This window comes from Carassius carassius, chromosome 41 (assembly GCF_963082965.1).
Source record: "Carassius carassius chromosome 41, fCarCar2.1, whole genome shotgun sequence".
Taxonomy (NCBI): domain Eukaryota; kingdom Metazoa; phylum Chordata; class Actinopteri; order Cypriniformes; family Cyprinidae; genus Carassius; species Carassius carassius.
In genome coordinates, this window is record NC_081795.1 from 3,711,662 (window position 1) to 3,734,221 (window position 22,560).

General features: G+C 38.5%; 1 protein-coding gene across 4 annotated transcripts in view; it reads left to right on the forward strand.

Moving 5' to 3' along the window:
* LOC132123464 (roundabout homolog 1-like) overlaps nt 1-22,560 on the forward strand; it is a 235,841-nt gene that overhangs the window by 175,142 nt on the left and 38,139 nt on the right. For all 4 annotated transcript variants that reach the window (XM_059534081.1, XM_059534082.1, XM_059534084.1 and 1 more), the window contains 4 exons: nt 15,248-15,405; nt 19,715-19,835; nt 20,292-20,430; nt 20,575-20,702. In XM_059534081.1, coding sequence (XP_059390064.1) covers nt 15,248-15,405; nt 19,715-19,835; nt 20,292-20,430; nt 20,575-20,702 — 546 coding nt within the window. The remainder of the gene's footprint in view (nt 1-15,247; nt 15,406-19,714; nt 19,836-20,291; nt 20,431-20,574; nt 20,703-22,560) is intronic.

Below are 22,560 nucleotides of genomic sequence, written 5' to 3' on the forward strand. Positions count from 1 at the left end.
CAGGAAATTAGCTTCTCATGTTTTTATCCTACTAGTCTCTATCTCTTTTTCTTTTTTTCATCACTGTCTCTTTATCTCCTTCAGACCCATCAGCATAGTTCAATAATGGAGTTACTTGAATTTTTGACCTCGTCACCTCAGAAGGAAACAGATTTGGAGACAGTGATGAATCCCAGACGGCCTTGGTCTTGACTGCTGAGGAGCGTGAGATATGATGGAAGTGTGAATGAGCGGCGCTGACGGGTTATGTGTGGACTTCCACAGGGAAGGCAGACGAAGAGTTTTTGTGTTTGCTTAAGAGCTGGTCAGAACTGAAAGGCTGTGATTTTGTGGAGACAGATACATGGTGGTCCGACTGAGAGCTGTCCAGAACAAAGTCAATCTGCCAGTCGGTAACCGGCAGAGAGATGACACGCGAATAACTGTCAACAGTTTGGAAATTGAATCAGGCATGCAGAACTTCTAGTCTTCTTTGCAGTACCTTGGCATTTGACACCAAATGGAAGTTTGTGTTTTGTGCTGTGTTCATTTTTGGGTCATAGTTTGTACGTTTTGAGAAAAATATCCTCTAAATGCAATCAGTATTTCATCATATAACACGATAAAATAATAAATACATTTAAAGATGATTTTTTTATTTAATTGTACAAAATTTTTATTTTTCATTTTACTTAGATTTAATTAATTTTTATTATATAAAATACCCCCCCCCCTCAATGTGCAAAATTAAACCAAATATTCAGCCTTTTTATTTATTAAATATTATAAATATTATAAAATGTATTTTATTGAAATACCTTATTCACTGCAATTGTCATTTAAGATTTTGTTCCCCTGAAGGAATTGTTAGCGTTAATATCTCACTGTTTTTCTCTTAAAAGTATGTTTTAATTCAAAAGGATTTAATTATTGTCATCAGGATTCACACATTTTTACGCTTTTTCTTTTTATCACTGACAAAAAAACCAGAAAAACCCTTTGCTTATCAACCATTTTTGTGTGCAGCAAGTAAACACTTTGAAAAAAAAGCTTTGACAAAAACCGAGGCCTTTTGTCTTTTTTGTCTGCTTTTTGAAGAAACAAAAGGTTCCTGAAGTTATGAGTTCATAGAGTGTGTCCCGAGCTCACTATAGCTCAGATGAAAGACTTTTGTGTGGAATTATTTAGGGTTTCTTAATCTGTATCTGGACCGATATCTATCAACCAACCCACCGGCCTTATTTACAAGGTCTTCAGGTTGTCATCTCCTGCCCTCATCTCCACATCCCGCTCAGACCTAGAAATCAGAGGCACCATTTTTCATTTAACATCCTTGATGTGAAGAACTCTGGGTGGTCTGAAAAGCATGGGAACAATGTTAGGAAGAGTCGACTGTTTTGTCTGAATAATGCACGGGTTATGTATAATCAAAAACCGTAGCTCTTTATTATACAATTTTTCACTGCTGGGTGACATTTAGGTGCGGGAGTAGGAACCGACAACAGTAAATCCTGCTCATGTAGAGCATTTGAGATCCCGACTGCCTTACTCACGCCAGTACAAACAGAAGTGAAGTCATCTTCACTTTGCCGTCCCGCTAAGAGCAGCACGCTAGTCGGCCAACACAAACAAAACTGCTGGTGACCTCCGGTGCCTGTGAGTTTTTGCCAGACACACTTTTATAGCTCACGTTAATCAGCCTCAAAATCAGTTAAAAGTGTTTTATGTGGCCTTGGTGAGTAAGAGATTCGGTTTGAAAAGAATTGGTTTGGATTTAGACAGGCCAACAGTTACTGTCCCGAAAATTCTCGAACTCTTGACCAGATTTGAAAGTTCCTACTGCGGTAACGTCGTGACATCGATAGGTCCCGTTTGAGGAGAAGGTCTCTCGACTTAAACAATGCTTTAAAGAGTGTGCGATCAAATTCACGTCGTCACACGTAGTCTGCGGTCAGCCCGTGACCTCACCGAGTCTCAAAAGCTTTTTCCACTCAAAGGCAGAGATGAAACGGCACGATTGTGGCTGGAGGATGGTGGAGAGGTTCTGAGGGCCTATTCGCTCAGCTATTCACACATCAAAGGTGAACGTCAATGGGCTGCTTCGTATTGTCATCTTCTTTTGTGCCGTGCAGGTGTGCTGCTCCGCTCCAGCAGATGTAGAGCTCCAGATTCTGGGCTTGACAAGAGGAACATATACCCCCCCTTGAAGCATTCAAAAGCAACAGGAGAGGATCAGGTGTTCGGGGCCTGAAATATAACGTGTGGACTGACGGTTTGGGCTTAGTGTTAAATATTTAACTACAGATTTCGCCTGTGGCTTGGGATTGTACTTTATCTTGCTTTGGGAAAGTAGAGCAGCTGGGAGGTTTGTTGAGTCGGGAACGTTGCCCCCATTGAGAATTCTCTTTTTTTTTTGGCCCGCATTTGACTGTATGCAGTGAGGGCTTGTTTTTGTTTTCTTTGTTTCGAGATAGCAAAGGTTGCATCTGCCCTGCTGGAGCGTGTCTGGTCCCATCTTCTAGCATTCTGAGCGGAATACAGTGTAGCGTTTTAGCTATCAGTTATCAGTTCTTTGTTTTCATATTTTGGTGCATCTTTGGAGTTTATACATGAAACATTGAGGCACTTGAACTGACTCATTTGGTCTCGGACTGAAATCAGTCTCTTATCTTTATGCAGCATGTGGAACGCAGCAGAGTTTATCTTTTCCTGTCATCACACTTTGTTCTGCCTGCACTGAACAGCCCTTTGGTGAATCTGACTTTTTTGGTGGCTCTTCATCTCTTCACTGGACTGTTAAATTAGACATAAAATGTCAGTATATAAATAAAATAGTTTTTTGTTTTTGTACTTCCTGTCTTGTTGACCGCCTTTAATTGCATTGTGCCATGTCAAGCTCAAGCTAAACTGATAATTTTTTGAGACTTAGTAAAAAAAAAAAAAAAATATATATATATATATATATATATATACCCTATTTTAAAAACAGCAAATTAGATTCAAATTAAACAAATAAATAATAATAATAATAATTTAAATGGAAACTATAATCTTGGATAACATTGCCAGATAACCAGTGGACAATTTCTTTTAGGATATTTTAATATACAGGTATCACTTTATGGTTTAATTTGTTAACATCAGGTAGCTTCATTAATTAACATGAACTAACAATGATAAAATACAATGAAAAAAAGATTAAAACATGCATTAATCTGAGTTTGTGTTTATTAAAACTTTTACTAATACATTATTAAATCATATGTCATATGATAATATTTTTTAACCAAGACGAGTTAATATAAACTTACAATTAACAGTTGTATTTTTATGAACTAATATTAACAAAGATGAATAAATGCTTAAAAATGAATTAAGGTAAACTTGTTGTAAAGTGTTACCATTATACATAATATTAGCTGAAATATAAAATTATATAGATAGAGGGGGAAAGGTACAAAATGCTAGCGTTTTTCTGTGTATTTTCTCTTTAAAATGTTCGTATTTGCTAATACAGCATGGTGATGTTGGGTTGGGGACAGGCCAAAAAGCATATTTAGGATGAAAGAGAAGAAATAATTCATATAAAGTACCTATTTCATGTCAGCGTGTTGAGTAATATATAAATGTATATTTATATTAGTATATAGTTCAAGCTGTCATCAGCAATCTCACACAAATGGTTCCGTTTTGTAGAATGAGCCACATATTTTCTCCAGAATATCAGACTAAATATCAGACTGATGTTTGGATGAAAGCACATGTTTTCTGCTAATGCCTCCTCTGTTTCTCTCTTCCTGTCCTGGCTTGATAAAAGGCACCAGCGCTCGGGACCGTCCGCTGACAGCAGGCTTACACAGGCCGCTGGAACAAACACTCCGCTACTTTACTTTGGCAAAGGATTTTCTAACATCTGTCTCTCTCTCCATTCATCTTACACTCATTTCATTTCCTCCTATTTTTTCTCTGTAGCTTACCAAATGTCATCATCTAACCAGTCGCTGTACACTACATATGTGTTTTACTGTAGTCTTACCATGGCATTTGTGCATTTTTATCTCTTAGTTGTTGTTTTTTTCTTGGAAATGAATGGCTTATGCAGTGGTCTTCACTTCCGCTTTAAGACACCAAGCCATCTGCACAATGACGATTCGGCAGGACAGAACATCTGCAGTCACCCAAGCAGATTGGAAACAGGCTTTAAAAGAACAGTAGAAGAATCAAAATTGAATTAGCTATCATGATTGCATTATTTAGTCTGATTAATATGAGAATTTTCAATTATTTTGAGCATTTTTAGTCAGTTGGCATGTATGATGTTTTGTTTAAGTGCAAACAAATCAATGAAATTGGCAGTGTATGAGTGGAAAAGCTTGTTGATGTGTTCAAGCTGGTTATGAACAGTGAATCTGTCAGTTTCCAGTCCTACTTGTGCCTCAATAATGCAAAAAAGCGGGCGAAACAGAGATGTATTTAAATATGCTGGTGCTTCACTGATGTCCCATGTGCTACCTTTGTTTCGAAGGAGAAAACAAGGAATGACATCAGAGGAAAAGCCTGGCTCAGCACCATAAATTTTTAGGAATATTCCGTATTTTAGTAGTCCTACATTTTGGCAGGGCTCTATAGTGCCTGAGGGAAAAAAAGAAAAGAATCGTAGATCATACAGCAGAATGTCTTTATGATGTACAGTAGCAAAGTCCGCCGTAAAACATGAGGAGAAATCTATGGCTTTCCTCAGTGGCGGATTCTGAGATGACCTGCGACCCAGTTTTCCACAGTCTTCTGACATTGTTTGGCTTTGTTGTGGAGCTCTGGGAATATTGTTATGAATTTTGCAATTTTAAAGCAACATCCTTGTTTGCTTGAGATAGAGAATTGCATAAGATAATATTTGTTTTCAGAGTTTATTTGAAAGATTATATTTCTTACCCCACTGGCAAATACTTTTTTTTTTTTAAAGCATAAATCTAACTAAATGAAGGACATTAGAGAAGGAAAAAAAGGATAATTGCTTTTGAAAAGTTGTTCATTTGGATAGAATCAAGAGAGAAGTAATGTTATGTCTTTTAGAAGAAAAAAGTAAAATAAAAAATTTATAACATTAAAATAATAATAATAATTATTATTATAGTCATCATTATTTTGTAATACGTATTTCTGTCTTGCATATCCCCTCTCTCTCTCTCTCTCTCTCTCTCTCGATATATATATATATATATATATATATATATATACACACACACACAGTCTGTTGCAAAAATCTTAGGCCACTAGTATTTTCGTCAACAAAAAATGGTTTTTAAGTCAGTTATTTCTGTTTTGCTGTAGTGTGTCAGTAGTAAATATCGGTTTACATTTCCAAACATAATTTTTGCCATTAATTGTAATAATCCAGTGAGATTTTAGTTTGCACAAGGAGTCTGACAGCAGCCAGTGCTCCACACAGAGATCTGATCTCACCATCACCAGTCTGTCTGGAATAACACGAAGAAACAGAACAAACTGAGACAGACTCAATCCAGAAGAACTGTGGCAATGTCTCCAAAATGCTTCAAGAAACCTACAAAGACCTGCAAGAATGCATGCAACACTACCATCACATAATATTCCACATTGCTTTGTGTCTCTCTCTCTCTCTTAATCCACAGCCATCCTCTCTGAGTCTGAGATCCTTCTTAAAGATAGGGGTTATGAGCACTGTTTCATCTTCCCCAGGCTCATCTGGTAGAGGTTAGCAGGCATGTGGAAGCCATTGGGCTGAAGACCCGGGCTGATCAGAGAAAGATGTGCCTCTCTGGATCTACTGCTGCACATGTTTGAATCCCGGGACCCTTATTTGCTCGGTCTCACTTTTTTAACATTCCTACCCCTCTCATTATCTCATTCCCTATCCAATTACCCCCATCTCTCTCTCTCTCTCTCTCTTCTGTAATCTCTGTCTCTCTTTCCTTGTTTGAGAGGTCCGGTGAGGAGTCTTTAGTAAAAAATCTGATAGATTGTTTCAGACAGTCAATCGCACTGTTTGCAGTTTCTTCCTCAGTGGATCCACCCACTTTTGGGCGTTTTTGCACCACCGGAACTGGGTGCGATTTTAGTACCGGACTGCCTTTTTCAAGAACCAAATTAGCTCATACTCCGGAGCAGGGTCTAACCAGCACAACTAGTACTTCCCGTGATGTAAGTATACACTGATTGGCCAGACGCGTTAGAAAACGCCCTCACCCACCATGATTTAAAATGCCATGTAAACACACTGTAAACATTGTGTAACCTTATTTCACAAGTATGTTTAACAGTGATAGATAGACAGACACTGAAGTGCAGGCACTTGTAGCAAATGTTGCACTGCCAGTTGTCATTGGAGATTCTTAGTCGTCCTCCTTTCTGTTCTTTTAGTCACTTTACATGTACATCGACATTCCATGTCCATTATTGTGAAACCCGCGATACACAACAAAACACAGTTCTTTGTTAACATTATTGAACGTTGCACACAAATGATGTCACTGTTGCCCAGCTAACATCACTTTTGGTGCGGATGCAACCCTTAAATGGTACTGGGAAATAGTTCGCGCAAAATCGTTTCAGTACTTTAGTACTGTACATTTAGTTTTGGAACTAAAGTGTGAAAGACCCTATGATAACTGGACTCATGAAGTCATGGGACAACAATTTTTGAAACACTGAGGCATTTAATAATGGCTACTGTTTCACATACTATTTTTAAAAACTAGCATGCAATGCTAGTATTGTAAAGAGTTTTCAGTAAGTAGTAGGCTAAAGTTCCATTCCCAACATAGCCTGAGTGAATATCACTGTCTGTCTTACTGTAACCTTCACGCTCTTTGTCACTCTCTCTCTCTTTTCTCTCTTTGTCTTACAGTATTTTATGACAGTAAAAGCCTGTATTATGTTTCCTACTTATGTGACTGACGTAATCCCAGATTCTCATCTTATTCAGTGCATTACTGTATGTTACACACTCTCTCCTATTCTCTCTCTCGCACATGGACTGTTCGATAGTTCCAAAAAACAGCTTGCAAAATAATTAGTTACAGATACACATTGCCAAATGGATACAAATGACCTCAACAAACTAAAATCTCAAAACCAGCTTAATTTTTTCCACCAACTGGCTTTACAATATTTTATATTGTACCTCATCTTCCCAGAATTCACTGCTGGAATAATGACCATTCCACTTGAAAGGTATGGCATTAATTTTAGCACGCCAATATGAGAAAACAAGGCTTTAAACTTGTTGGGAGTCATATGGAATGTTAATACCTCTTAAAATACCTCTTTTACTGTCTTTTATCCTTTGTCTTTTACTGTTATCCCTTTTTTCTTTATTTTGAATTATTAATTGCTCGTTAGTAAACTAATTTTTATTTTATATTTTATTTCATTTTATAAAATAAAAACATGCTGGTAAACTTGAAGTGCACAATCAAATAAACAGAGAACATTTTTATTTTTTTTATTTTATTTTATTTAAAAAACGAGTTGCACAATCAAAATGAAGAGAGAATATTTTATTTATTTTATTATTTTTATTTAAAAAAGAACAAGGTGGTAAACTTAAGCTGCACAATCAAAATAAACATTTTTAATTTTATGTAATTTTATTTCATCTTACTTTAGAAAATGAGGCAGAAAACTTAAGCTGCACATTTGAAATGAATGGAGGAACCACTGATTTTTTTATGTGATCTCAAATGTGTATTATTGGCGATAAACAACGCGTGAATGAACATTTGTCGCATAAAAACAACTTTTTTTATAATCAGCCATCATAGTAGTAGGAAGATTAATGAGAGAAAGTATTTGACATTTCTGTTTGGTCATTTGATTGGTCAAATCCTTGTTGAATACAACATATTTTATATAACTGAAATGCATTATTTTTTATTATTTTTTTTTCAAAAATCACTTGCATTTCTTTGTGTAAAATGTTTAATTTAACAAATGACTGAGTGCACCTTTAAGAAGACCTCACTGGCTTAAGGTACTTGGGATATTTTTGCTGAACAAACCGAAAAAATGTAAGAAAAACAAACCAAAGTGGTAACCAGCACTTAGTTGAAACCACTGATCCTTTCTTAGCGATCGCACTGTAACTTAATGTCCTGATATATCACTTTACCCGTCATGCTGCCAAGACACAGTATTGGCCTTAAGAATAAATAATACATTTGTACTAGCAGCTCACCGCAGTCCCTGATCTCCAGACCCACGTCTCCAGAGTCTTCTGACGGGAAACCAGAACACAGTCGGAGCAAAACTGGATTAACCCACTCTCCTGCTGCTATGGGACGCACAATCTACTTTTGTATACGTATTTATGTTCATTTTATGTGGATTTATGAAGATCTGTTTGGTGTTTATGGCTTTGGCTCACTAAGACTTGTATCTGTATGTAAGACGATGGAAACAGCGCACAGGCTGGATAACAACTACAGCTGTTGGGTTTTCTTGGCACGCTTCCTGCTCCAATCTTTCACACACGCACACATTTATTTCTGCTCGTTACTCTTGGTTGCAAATATGTGGAGATGGTTGCCCAAAGCTTGTAGTATCTAATCCTTTTGTCTGATTTAGCCTATTTGTTTATGCGTGTAAAAATCAGATTGTTTAAGTATGCGGCAAATGGCAATTTTGGTGCAAAGCATAAGAATAAAGCTCAGAATCAAGCCAATATACAAAAATCAAATGTTATTCCAAACAAAAGAAAACCCAAAACGGGTACTTCTGACCCGTGTCTACACCATTATCTAACCACAGATGACAACTTTCAGAGTATTGTGTGGTGTGTTACGTATGTAAGTGTGTGTTTCTGAAGACCTCAGGCTTATGTTACGGTCCCTGGGGCTCGATGGCCCTCTGCGTGCGCTCTAGAGGTCGTCCTGCTCGCTGTGCCTTAGGCATTTCTGCTTCATTTTGGAGGAAAATAGCTGGAACAGACAACAGTACGGCTGTGTTCGCACTGACAAGAACTTTCATTTGTTGAACTGTAGTTTTCTAAACAAATCATCCATTTGTCCCACTACCGGTTTTGCAAGTAGAAACTGGAGATGAATGTTTAACTTGAAAAGCTCTAACAAAAGACCAAATGTAGCCACAAAATTTGTTTAAATCATTGATTAAGATTTTTTTGGGCTGACGGGTGATCAAAAGTGACTTGAATCATATCATAAATCTACCACCCATAGCACTCGTGACTTTTGCACATGCAAACACCTTTCACATTTTGATCAGAATATGCTAAATTCTAGTCCAATTTGTCTTCGATTTTCAGTGAGACTCATTTTATCCACTAATTTAAACTGTCGTTCGTTGTTCTCCGCTGTGGCGGTTTACCATGGTAGCTACATGAGGACCTGTCAAATGCTCTGATGCACTGCTCTTGACAAAAAGCCCTCTACACAAAACACCACCATCACTCAAGTGGGCCGTTATAACTTGTTTGGACAGTATATTTGAAAGCGTTGTGTTATTATTACAATGTTTGTTTACCCCCTCGCCATTAGTGCAACCCTGTTGTTTGATGACGATTGTGAACACACACCCGGCAGCGATTCTGTTAATGACAGCGGACGCTGAGCACTGTGGGAAATGTGACAAAGGCTTTATCAAACTAATAGATACTTCGTGTTTCGTTTGCCTCCGAGGTTAAAAGAAAACGGTTGGGGACCATGCAAACAGTGTGTTTTCAAAACCAAGCAAGTTATATCTGATAAATGATATAATACTGTTTGTTTTAGCTCTTTTAAATTGAAAGTTAGCAGAAAAAAAGAAAATTCTGCTTCTTAAGCCAAACCAAACCTGTATGAACACAAAATATATTTTAAAAGTCAATGGCGTCCAAACAACCACAGAAGAAAGTGTTATTTTTTTCTGGTTTTAAATGAGAAGTAAATGATGATATAGTTTGAGAACTGTCCTTTTTCCCAGAATGCCTTGCTGCAAGCTTAACATGACCCTGAACGTGGGTTGGTGACCTCCTGCCGTTCTTCGAGTGCCTACGAACAGCTCGGAGCATGTTAATAAACAGGTCTCTTAAATAGACTCTCTGTCTCTTGCGCTTTTTAGGGTCGCCGTTCTGAATGAGGAAGGGGCTCCTATCAATAGCTGTTTCCTTTCAGGTCCTCTTCCACTAGACTTGATGAATTAGGCCTTTTCTTAGTCCGCCACCATAAAATAACAGGTCACTAAAACCTGACAAGGACTATTAATCAACCGAAACCTTTTCCGTTCGATTCCAACTGCATTCATTTGGCATCTCCAGTGACTTGTTAAATGTTTTTCGTAATCGTAGCCAGTTAGGCCAAGTTTCAATCCCTTACACCCACCGAAACGATGTTTCCCTCAAATGTGTTTATTGATAGTAGCGTCATTGTTTAAATCTCTTTATTGGAGCTTCCCTTTTTTTCTCTCGTAATCCCTTCTTGCTGGAACCAGCCAGTTGGGGAAAGTTCAGCATAGTCTCCCAAACTCAAGTCTTTTCATCCTGATGTAATTTTTTTTCTCTCTCTCTGTTAACATTTTTTAGCGCTCCCAAATGAGTTACAAGCCTCTAAATCACCCAAATGAAGTACACTACATGTCCTGTACCGTGTCACAGGTCACTAGGTAATTGAATAGTTAAGGGAGGACTTGTCCTTCATCAGCACCAAGCAAAGCATATGGCAGTAAAATCCTGCGCCTGCTGTTTCATTTCCACAGGCCCCCTGAAGACTAACAGACCGTGGAGGGGTTGAAAAGAAGCCTATATTTCCAAACACAGGGGAGATTTGATCTGAAACGCCACTGTCAGCCATGCTGGTTAAGTGTTTGGGTGTTTTTTTTGGAGAATTCGGTCATTGCTGTTTACGTACGGTCTATGGTACTGTTTACCCCATCGCCAGATGCTGTACACACTTTCGCACATGCTCAATAGAAGTTTTCGATATTGCTTCGTTACCTTTGAGATCCCACCCTGCGTCCCGTCTCCTCAGAGACACCTGATCCTCGCACACACCAGACCTTGACTGTCCCACCACATGGGCGCAGGAGCAGGGGGTTAAAGCCCCGTAGCTGGGGGCGTTCCTTTGAAGTCGAGACTCACCAGGAGAGCAGTATCAGCTGCGGTGAGCTAAAGAGAAAGAGGCAGAATTGTAAACCCCAGCGGACCCAGCAGCTCCAGGCAGGGTTGGCTCGATGTGAATGCACTAGTGGGTTTGTATCCCCAATCTCCACTCAGCTCTCTGCTGCTAATGAGAGCAGCATATCGATCCACTCTTTGAGACTTTAGGCAGGTATAGTATGTCCTCGCTAAAATGTGCAGCATTTCCAGCAGCAAGTTCTTGGCCTCACATGCACCAGAGACCCTGCAAACAGCGGAAAGGGTTATAGCATTAGGCAGTGATGAATGAGGTGGGCACTCATGATGGTTTGGTGGAAAATAATGGAGGGAGAAACAATGGAGGAGGCATTTGGGGAGGTGGGGGTAAACTAGAGATTACTGTCCTGTAGATGTTTGGCTAGCAAGTAGTTTGAATGCCAATGTGGGCTTTATATATTTATATTTGTGCCATTTGTAGCTGTTTTTACGGCTGTAATTTGAGTGAAACAATATATTCACATTTATGTGCTTGTGGTTGCCTATCAGGAAGTGATTAGATTGTGAAAAGTGTGCATCACAAACCAGAATGGAGCCAGACTGAATGCTGTTTAGAAAATATATGACTGAATAGCTAAATGGCATTGACCAAAAGCCTGTGCAGGCTATGTGAAGTCAATGAAATGCAAAGTCATTGTACAGGAGAGCAAGTTATTATGTTTTCTTGGAAATGTTGTGCAGTGATAAATCATTTGCAAAAAGTATCCATTAAGAAAGTAAATTTAGTTGGGTGGATAATTAGTTAAAGATTTAATACCGCTGTTGAATATAACATTGCAAATAAATAAAAAATAATACTATGCATTTTTATTTTATTATTTTATTCATACAAAACAGTAAATTAAATTGAATTATTATTATTATTGATAATAATAAAATAATTTCAATATTATAAAAGTTATTTTGTTTTATTATTCAATGAGTCATTTTAATATTTATTTATTTAGTTATAATTATTTTACTTATTTATTTATTCATTTAATGACAAAATAGAAGGGTTTTATTATCTGCCCTATATCGTTTATCAGCTATAACAATAATTATTGGTGTGTCAACTAGAATTTAAATCTTGTTAATCTCTATGGTATTTATCAAAAGTACAGTGGTATTGCCATTTGTTGCTGTCATTATTTCATGGTGCCGCCACAGTAGTTTTTGTAATGGCAGACATACCCATAAACATTTTTCTGGCAGTTTCGTTCAGCTCTCCATTCTTCAGTACTGTTTCTTTTAGCGGGTGGTCTCAAGTGTTGGATAACCAGCAACTGGCACAACTCCAGCTTCAATCTGACCTGCAATGGTGCGGTGACCCAGGGTGAAGAGAGTGTTCTAAATGAGGTCTCGCTCATATTTGTCATCCCTACATTTTTGTGTTATGTTTAGCAGGCACCATGTGGACAGATGATCTGGAAAAGAGGGAATGTGCGCTGGTGTTCCGTGGGTTCACATCTGGGAATGATTGCATTCACATACGCACATTGTTCATGTGGAATTGTTCTCGCAAAACTGACGTCCACGTTCTCGTTTCTGTTTCTCCAAATATTCTCACGTTTCCGTAATTTTGTCCCAGTGACATTTCGTCCTGTACGTGATGCTCAGTTGGACAGATGCAAGAAGTTATCGATTGTTTGGGTGAAGTGATTGAACATGATGATGTTCGCAGTTCCTTTCCATTTCTATAGCAGAATTCCCCATGGTTTGAAACCTACAAGCCTGAATAGTTTGTTGAACCATATTTCTTTTTGCTGAGCACATTGGTTTTGCTTGATAAGATAGAAAAACAGGTTCTTGCTAGTTGGGCTGGTCAATTTTTGTAGTTTTGTCTAGTTTAGAACGACCTATAATTCTATTCTGGCTGTGGTTAGGCAGTCTAGTGTGGACAAACCAGCATCCAAAAACACAATATATCTAGTCTTTTCACCATGATAATGCTCAGTAAGCTTCTAAACATGTAGATATAGTGATTACAATACACATTATTCTTATTTAACTGCTGTATTTTGATCATTCCCCATTGTTTTTCTTCAAGGGTATGTAGATTCCCAGTGGAAAAGGCCCACAATCCTGTTCTTGACAAATCTTCCCGTGTCTTTGCCAGCTCTGGGTTTTTTGAAGTGCTTTTTTTTAGCAAATCTCCAGTTCCCAAGTGGCTCCAGTAGAAGACTCCAGAAACCCTCAGTGGTGGCTCAGCAAAATCCATTTCATTTCCGCCCAACATAGCTTGTACTATCATCTCTCTGTAACCGGCGTGTGGTATTAAATATTCATTTCATTAATGTTGAAGGCATATCAACACAAATCTCATTTTAATTTGACATTGCCACATCTGTTTCAAATTTCTGTGAAGCATGAAGTTCTGCAAATTCTGGAAACTGAACAGCCACATTTAGTACAATGTGATGATTTGGATGGCAGTGAAGAAGCTGAGCAGACTTGAAACTGTTTATACACAGATGCATCAGTAGTATTTGGTATCATTCAAAAACCGATATGGCCTATATTTTATAAATAATCACGTAATTAAAGGTGATTATTTATTTAATGTATTTTTTTATTATTATTTAGGATATACAACCAACATAAGTTAATAAGTTACAAGAAATCATGACTTGTGTAGTATAATCCAAGTCTTAATGAACATGTTCTTCAAAAATCTATAATTTGTGTTTCACAGACAAAAAAAGGTTATATTACTTAAATTGGATTAACTCTATAAAGTGAAGTGCTTGGCTTCTCTCTCTTTCTCTCTCTTACCATCACTCTTTCTGTCTCACTTCAGTGGTTTATATCATTTCCAGGACTCTATTCCCCTTTTGTAGACACATGTTCACAGACACACACACACACACACACATAACTTTCCCCACAAGACCCTGTTAGAGAGGTTATCAAGTTTCTCAGCTCAGGGTGCAAATCAAGCGTGGGCTGGTTTCACACAACTGTGCAAACTCGATCCAAGTTTGTTGATCCGGTGAGAAAATCAGAATCCCAGTGCTGATCCACGGACAGCAAACACAGTTCACATTAGACACTGACCCTCATCTCTCTCTCCACCAGCCAGTGATCTTCTGCCCTTCATGTGTGTCGTTCCTCTATAGACTGCCTAATTATGCCGGTCGGGGAAACGAGATGCCTGTTGAAATCCTTGGCTGGAAGGAATGATATGCTTGAGAGATTGTTACAGAAAAGTGACGGAAAAAAGAGAGGGAGAGAGGAGGAGAAGAAATTATTTCCATTTCTTTTCAGTGGGGTAAAGGGGGACTTTTACCTGTTGTGACATACAAGCAGTAGAAACTGGAATCATATGGCCAATTAAGTGCTTAAAGTCTTAAAGGAATTTGGAGGCAGTCAGGAGTTCAGGTTACCTTGAGCATCTCACTTTGATCTAGCGCTGAGGTTAATCGTGCCGACGGGAATACGTTCAGGAGCGTGAGAGTTGAAAGAAGTTGTGTTTCTGTCGACTTACACGTACCTGAAATGAAAAGGGGAGAAATACTGATATCTGCTTAATTCTCTGCTTAAGTCTTGAATGAACTGCTTAAGTCTAGGTTTTGGAAAATATCTAATTTCAAGTTGCTATGTTTCACCACGTGTGCTTTTCACATGTCATGTGTATATAATTTAAAGCATTGGACTAATCTAATGTGCTGCTGCACAGTATCTACATGACACTGAAAGGAAAGCTGTCTTGAATTAATGGGAACGCTTTAAGCGAATCCATCAGCAGGATAACTCTCAAATATACAGCGAGTTTGTGTGAGCAGATATTAGATGTTATTGCACACTTGAGCAGTGGTTGATGAATGATGAATGTTCGATCTTCACTGCTCACTTGTGTCCCGCATTAATATCACTTACATGCAGGAAGAACACTTTATGTTTCAAACCCTTCTTTGAGTTTTTCTAGCTAATGTAAACAGAAGTTTTAGGTTTAATCTTTTGAATGTTTGAAATAGATTAGAGGAGGTTTGTGCTGGGCAAGAGTAGAAAAATATTCCTCTCGTGGTTTCTAATTTGTTATTCCTCTTCTTGACATGAGTTATTTCATGATAGAAATGCTGTTCGGGTTTTTAATATCTGTTTTTCATTCTCTCTTTTTATCAGTTCTTCGAGATGATTTCAGACAGAACCCTGTGGACGTGATGGTGGCGGCTGGCGAGCCAGCGGTCATGGAGTGCCAGCCGCCCCGCGGACACCCAGAACCAACCATCTCCTGGAAAAAAGATGGAGTCAACATAGACGACAGAGATGAGAGGATAACGGTAAGGATATCTGACAGTGTTTCCTGTAACCTTGACGGGTTAGTACTGGTTTGGTGCTCAACTAGCTGGTGCAAGAGCCTTGTTTTACACTGGCTGGTTAAAGTTCGCCCAAAAATGGAAAATGAAAAAGCTTGTTTCTTCATAAATCAGAACAGATATGTAGAAATTAAAAATAATATTTCTTGCTCACCAATGGATCCTCTGTAGTGAATGGGTGCCGTCAGAATGAGAGCCCAAATAGTTGATAAAACCATCACAATAATCCACAAGTAATCCACACAACTCCAGTCCATCAATTAAAGTCTAGTGTAGTGAAAAGCTGTATGTTTGTGAGAAACAAGTCCATCATTAAGACATTTAAATTGAACCCTTTGACACACATGATCACACCGGTGTGATCACTATAGAACGTGCTCAGCGCTTGGCATACATCACAACTATTAAGTGTTTTCAACCACATAATGTTTATAGTTTCAGACATTTAAATACACATAAGTATTAGCAAAATGTTAATTTATAGTTTGTAAAATACACGTCTATCGGGAGGATGAATTTCGATGTTGTTCATCCCACAGCTCGGATTCAGCATGAACTAACATGGCGGCACTCATCACCCATATTAGATCAACTAGCATGGTCATTATAAAGTTGTTTAAACCAGCAAACACGTTTACTTATTGGTATATCAGATATTTCATAATATAATTAACACGTTTGTGAATATTTTGAATAAAAAAGGAAAACCAGTAGTCCTATCACAAAACTGACGATTTAAACAAAATTACTGCTTAACTAAAACTTTATTGCAAGACATGTAAGTGCTTTAATAAAATTATGGGCTTCACATTTCAGCGTTGTGCTTGCAAATGAAACCACATCCCTTCCTTATTTCCAATTTAGAATTACTAACAAAGACCTTCTGATTGTTAATAAAAAGAGACACAGCAGAAAGAAGTTCCCTTGTTTAATGCATGTGGATAACAACTGCTTCTGCTGCATTTTTCGAGCAAATGAAGGCCGATCAGGGCTTCTGCTGATGAGGGTTTAAACTGCGTCACGTCCTACTCTGTCAGGGAAAATTAATGTAGCCCATTCATCTGATTGGAAGGGCATGTGGGAATGAAAGTTTGCCTTCGCAAGCATTCACAATCCGAAAACTCGCACTCTGCTGAGTTAATGAAGTCTTTAAACCAGGGCCACCAATTAGGTTTTTCTAATTAAATGTGTTGGAAATGAAGGGATCAATCAGGCCTCTTTTGTCGTTAAAAGCGTGATGTTGATGTGCATGTGCTTGTTTTCCATGTGCCTTATGTGTGTAGAATAAAGCTAAAGGTGGTCTGAGTGGGGTTTGTTATTTTTAATCAAACCATAAACAGGGTTTCTGTGAATACAAATTCAGTGCTGAGCATTGGCTTAAAAGGCAATAAAGGAATGTGTTACACATTCCAGTGTTCGGACAACATGTAACTAAGATGTTGGTGGAATGCGATTGTGGTGATTATGATGAAACTGAATCAAGAAAGATGAAGTCTGTTGTTGTTACTGCTGGTGGTGTGTGTGTGTGTGTGTGTGTGTGGCTTATCTCCAGTCTGCAGTCTACAGTGTTGAAGACAGTAAACTGTATGGTCATCACACACAACACACACACTAACAAAACAAAGCACCAAAACCACCAACACAACAAAGTATATACTTAAGGTATACAATATATAGTATAAAGTATACACTCAGAAAATGTAATAAACTGATATTCATTAAAACATTGGCTCAACTACAGCTCTGCGTACAGTAATGAGGATCAACATAATCCATTTGTTTTGCATTCCACTGTTATCTCTAAATCAAAGCGCTCCAATTTGACCATTAATTGCTTTTCAGCAGTAATTGCTGCAGTCTGCTCTAAAATTAACCGGAACAGTGCGGCACATTGAAGCTGACGCTCTGTATTGTTTCGCAGCGTTTTGTTCTGAGTGTTTGTGATTATCTGGCCTGCTGAATGACTCCACACTGCGAGCCCTGTTCGGGCACTTCTGCTCAAGCAGCGTTGCCAATCCACACAAGACAAAAGGCATGCGAATAAAGCAATCTCCCAGAGCTCAGACTGATCGCATCCTCAGCAGCCGTCCTGCTGTTACCTTCATTGACTCTGGACCAAGAGTGAAACGATCCTGCCTTGATGGAACTCAAAATATGTGTATGTGTGCTTGGGATGTTTGGGTAGTTGGGTAAGCTGCCTATCTAGACAACAGTTTTTAGGTTTCATTCCTTATACCACATGTATTTTTACCAGATAAAGCACAATACATTTCAACAAGCAGCTCACTATCTTTTGAAATGGAGCTCATGTTTTTTCCTGCGGCACATTCTCATTGTTCCTTTGTTTTCTGCCTCTTGTTTACTGTATTTTCACTGCATTCTTCCTAATGCACGCACACACACACACACACACACACACACACACACGCACGCACACACACACACACACACACACACACACACACACACACACTTACTCCTACATCTGACCTGACCTTGTCTGCTCTGTGAGTCTTGTGCCGTTTCAGCCGTTAAGCTCTCGCTCAAACAAACAGTAACATAATGACACTTCAAACCCTCTCCAACACCACGGGGTGGCCTAAAAAAAACCCGCCTTCCTTTCTTCCCCTCCGACCTCTCCTTTGTTTAAAGACTCTTTTCCACCATTAATATTTAGAAGAGGCGACAGGACTGAAGAATGCTTCAGATCGTTCTAGAACCTGTCCGGTTTGGAAGTGTTCAGAGATGTCCCATATGACCTGGTGAAGGTTTCGTTTAGATGTTTGTTGTCCTTTAAATGTAAGTGACTGTAAAGGAATCAGATGAAATCTCATTTTACATCTCTGAGAGACACTGTACACTTATTTTGATTGATAGTATATTGATACTATAGTAAATTGAGTATATACATTTTTTGTTTGTTCCTTAGTATCTATCTATCTATCTATCTATCTATCTATCTATCTATCTATCTATCTATCGTTTCTTCTTTAGTTACTTTATTAGTTTCAATCCATCCATCCGTTTCTTATCGTTTCTTTGTTAGTTTACATCCCTCCCTCCCTCCATCCATCCGTCCATGCATTCATCGTTTCTTATGTAGTTTCTGTTTTTTTTTCCTTCTTTCCTTACTTGCTTCCTTCCTTCCTTACTTCCATCCATCCATCATTTCTTCTGTAGTTTCTTTGTTAGTTTTCATCCATCCAAACATCCATCCACCCACCCATACATCCACTTATCCCTCCCTCCCTCCCTCCATTCATTTCTTCAGTAGTTTCTTTGTTAGGGTTCTTCCACCCAAATCATCCATCATTTCTTCTGTAGTTTCTTTTTAGTTTCAATCCAGTCATCCATCCATCCATTGTTTCTTATGTAGTTTCTTTGTTAGTTTCCCTCCCTCCCTCCCTCCATTCATCCATCCATCCATCATTTCTTATGTAGTTTCTTTGTTTTTTTCCTTCCACTCATCCATCCATCCATCCATCCATCCACCCATACATATATCCTTCCCTCCCTCCATCATTTCTTATGTAGTTTCTTTCTGTTTCAATCCATCCAATTTGTCTATTCAGTCTATCTCTTTGTGTTTGTCATTTCTTCTACAGTTTTATCTGTCTGTGCATTCATTTATTGTGAATTTCGAGCTGTGACATCCCGTTTTAGTGCAGAATTGAAGATTGTTTGTGGCATTTGTGCACATGATCTCATAAGTGCATAATCTGACTCTAATTTGAAAATGATGGGATGTACAGTGAATGCCTCTGGTCTTTATCACTGAGACTCTGGTTACACATTCCACATGTTAACCACAGTCAGATCCAGCCGCTGGACTCAACACTGACCGCAGTAAATGCTAATCAATGAGACATGACATGATCTGCCATAAAGTGAACCCACATGTTGACCTGTGTAAGTGGAGGCAGGTAGGGGGCCGCAGGAAAGCTGCCACATTCTGCTCCCCTCATTGACTCTCGCCGTGTGGTGTCCTGATGCAGGGGTCAGATTTGGTGTGTGGTCAGATTTGGTATGTGTGTGCGATTTTGATCCACTCGGGTTAATGAGGACCCCCAGCTGCCCTTACAATTGCCTGAGAACAAAAAAGATCTCTTTTGGCATGAAATCAGATGCCTGGGAAAATATAAGCTCAGCTGAATAGCCACTACACATTTACACACACATTTTTCATATATATATATATATATATATATATGTATATAAAGCTTTATGGGTTTGACCTTTGATATTCAAATTTTACATATTTTCTTTCCTACAGATACGGGGAGGAAAACTAATGATTACCAACACCAGAAAAACGGATGCAGGGAAGTACGTGTGTGTGGGAACCAACATGATGGGGGAACGGGAGAGCGAGATCGCAGAGTTGACCGTTCTTGGTACGTTTTTGATATATTTCTGCTTTAATTTGTGTATTTCAGTATATCAGATGTCTGATTCTCAGATACTCCTGCACATGAGCTGCCTTCTTTACGATGCACGTGTTTATATAATCAGGTTCCCACACAAACCTCTGGTGCATTCGATTGTGGAAATGCATGCAGATGGATTCACTTAAACACACACACGTCGTATGAAGTGTTTGTTTATGGGCAGAGCAGGAGAGAGTCCAGATGTTTAGAGTTTGTGTGCTTAGCTGTAGAAAGACTCCAGCGTGTCATTGACCCTGTTTAGGAGACGTGGACCCATTATTCTCAGTTTGCCAACAAACAAATACCAGCTCACACTTCACACACCCCTTCATTCCCACATACACCCAAAAATATAAATTCATCGGTTTTTTCATTCATAGGAAAGTTCTTGGATTACATAACAAGCTGTGTGTTTGTTTGCAGAGAGACCCAGTTTTTTGCGAAAGCCGAGCAGTCAGTCTGTTCTGGTGGACCAGAGTGTGGAGTTTAGATGTGAAGCTCAAGGAGATCCCGTGCCCACCATCCGCTGGAGGAAAGAGGATGGAGATCTTCCCAAGGGAAGGTATGAGTAAGAAAGCATCTGGTTAGTTTATATTAAGAACAATATAATATGAATGGGAAATGCCCAGAAGGAAATAATGGTTTCTGTTCTTTAGAGTAGGAACCTCTTGCATTTTTACTTGTTTGTGTACCGTCATCTTCTCAGGCATGAGATCTGGGAGGACCACACGCTCAAACTGAAGAGACTGACATCAGGAGACGCCGGCACTTACACCTGTCAGGCGGAGAACATGATGGGGAAGACGGAGGCCAGCGCCACCCTCACCGTCCACGGTAAGAACACACAAACATGCTGTCACTCATCTCACGCTGCTTGACAAACTGCTTTGATCCTGCCAGCACTTATCTTTAATTTGAAGTAACGAATGCCCTCAGTGGGGGGGATTGTGTGTGTGCTTTGACCTGCTTATGCACAGCTGTTAGCTTTCAGACAAACGTTTGCTGCTTTGACAGCTTGTCAGGTTGCTTTGTCTGACTGGATGCTGGATCAATCTGAATATTACTTATAATTTTTTCCTAGCTGTTAAAAAAAAAAAAAAAAAAAACACACACACACACACACACACACACACACACACATATATATATATATATATATATATATATATATATAAGAATATAAGAATATAAGAATAATAATTGTTTGTTTTAATTGAATACTTACAATTATTATAATTTAGTGATAATTAATTAATTTTGTTTAATAATTAGTTAATAAAAATACCACCAGTCCCTAGTGCATAAAAGCGGTTTAGTTGTAGAAACAGAACACATCTTTTAGTCATGATGTAGATCCATTTAGCTCAGCTCTTTAGAGAACAAATTTCCACATTGTGTTCTGACACCCCTGAGCAGTTTTCTCCTTCTCTCTCCTTTCCTGCTTCGCTTACAGCTTTTACTGGTTTTTACCGCTTCCAAAAATTGCTGAATTATTATTTTACATGTGTGTTTAGTGAGCCAGCAACATTGAAACCAGACTTATAAAGTCCAGTGAAGGGGCATATTACTAAACTTGTCTTTGGCACAGCATTGCTTTTCAGATGCCAAGGAATGAGATTCCGCAACCATTTCAAACGATGACTTCGATTAGAGAATGTATTTTGTCTGGTTGCTATTTTGTGGGAATAGGAGGGCTCTGCTTCAAAACCTAGTGAGCTACCTATCTAGACGTGTGTTTGAGCATTATAGGTGCATTTGAACAGTCAAATGATTCATTAAATGATATGTCAATTCAACATTTTTAAAAGCTGTCTAGGTTGATATGCAGTCAAAAACACACAAGCACACAATCCCTGAGATAAGTCATTTCAAGTAAGAGTCAGTTCGCTGTTAAAAAGCCATGGAAAGATAATGTTGGGCACAAACGAGGCCTCTCTCAGCTGGCGATTTAGTCTTTAGTAGTGATGTATTTGAGGAAAGTGCTAGAATGCCATGCGAGTCCCAGGAGTAGCTACGCTAATGGGCCATGGAAACCAAGTGGAGTGAGAGGCGCAACCACTGCCAAAAGAGCAACCGGCCCGTCCAAGTCATGTACTCTTTACCCAGCTGTTCTCAAATACACCGCTTTCCCTCATTTCTCACCCTTCATTTGTGTCTATCTCATAGGATCAACTCCAAATGGGCCGAGTTATTACATTTAAAGTTAAATTTGACCTATTAACTGAGCTTGCTTAACAAATGTTCTTGGTTTCATTGTGTGATTTCTGTATTCTAACGAAACCTAATAGTCTTTCAAAAAAAATTGAATTTCCATCCTAATTTATTCCAGCTGAATAGTAGGTTGAATTTGGAAATATGTCACTTTAAAAACATTAAATGCCTTTTCATGTTGTTTTCAACTTTTTAAAACTGTGTAGGCTACTGGAGAGTATAGGCAAAAAAATGCAAAAGCACTCGAACATTTGAAAATGTTAGAATCCAATATTCAGATAATCAGGTAGTCACGCCCCCTATCAAGCCATTGGTTGAGCCAGTGTGTTGTTATTAGTGCTGTCAAATGATTTATAGCATCCAAAATAAAAGTTTTTGTTTTCATAATATATGCGTGTACTGTGTGTGTGTGTGTGTGTATATATATATATATATATATATATATATATATATATATATATATATATATATATATATTTCA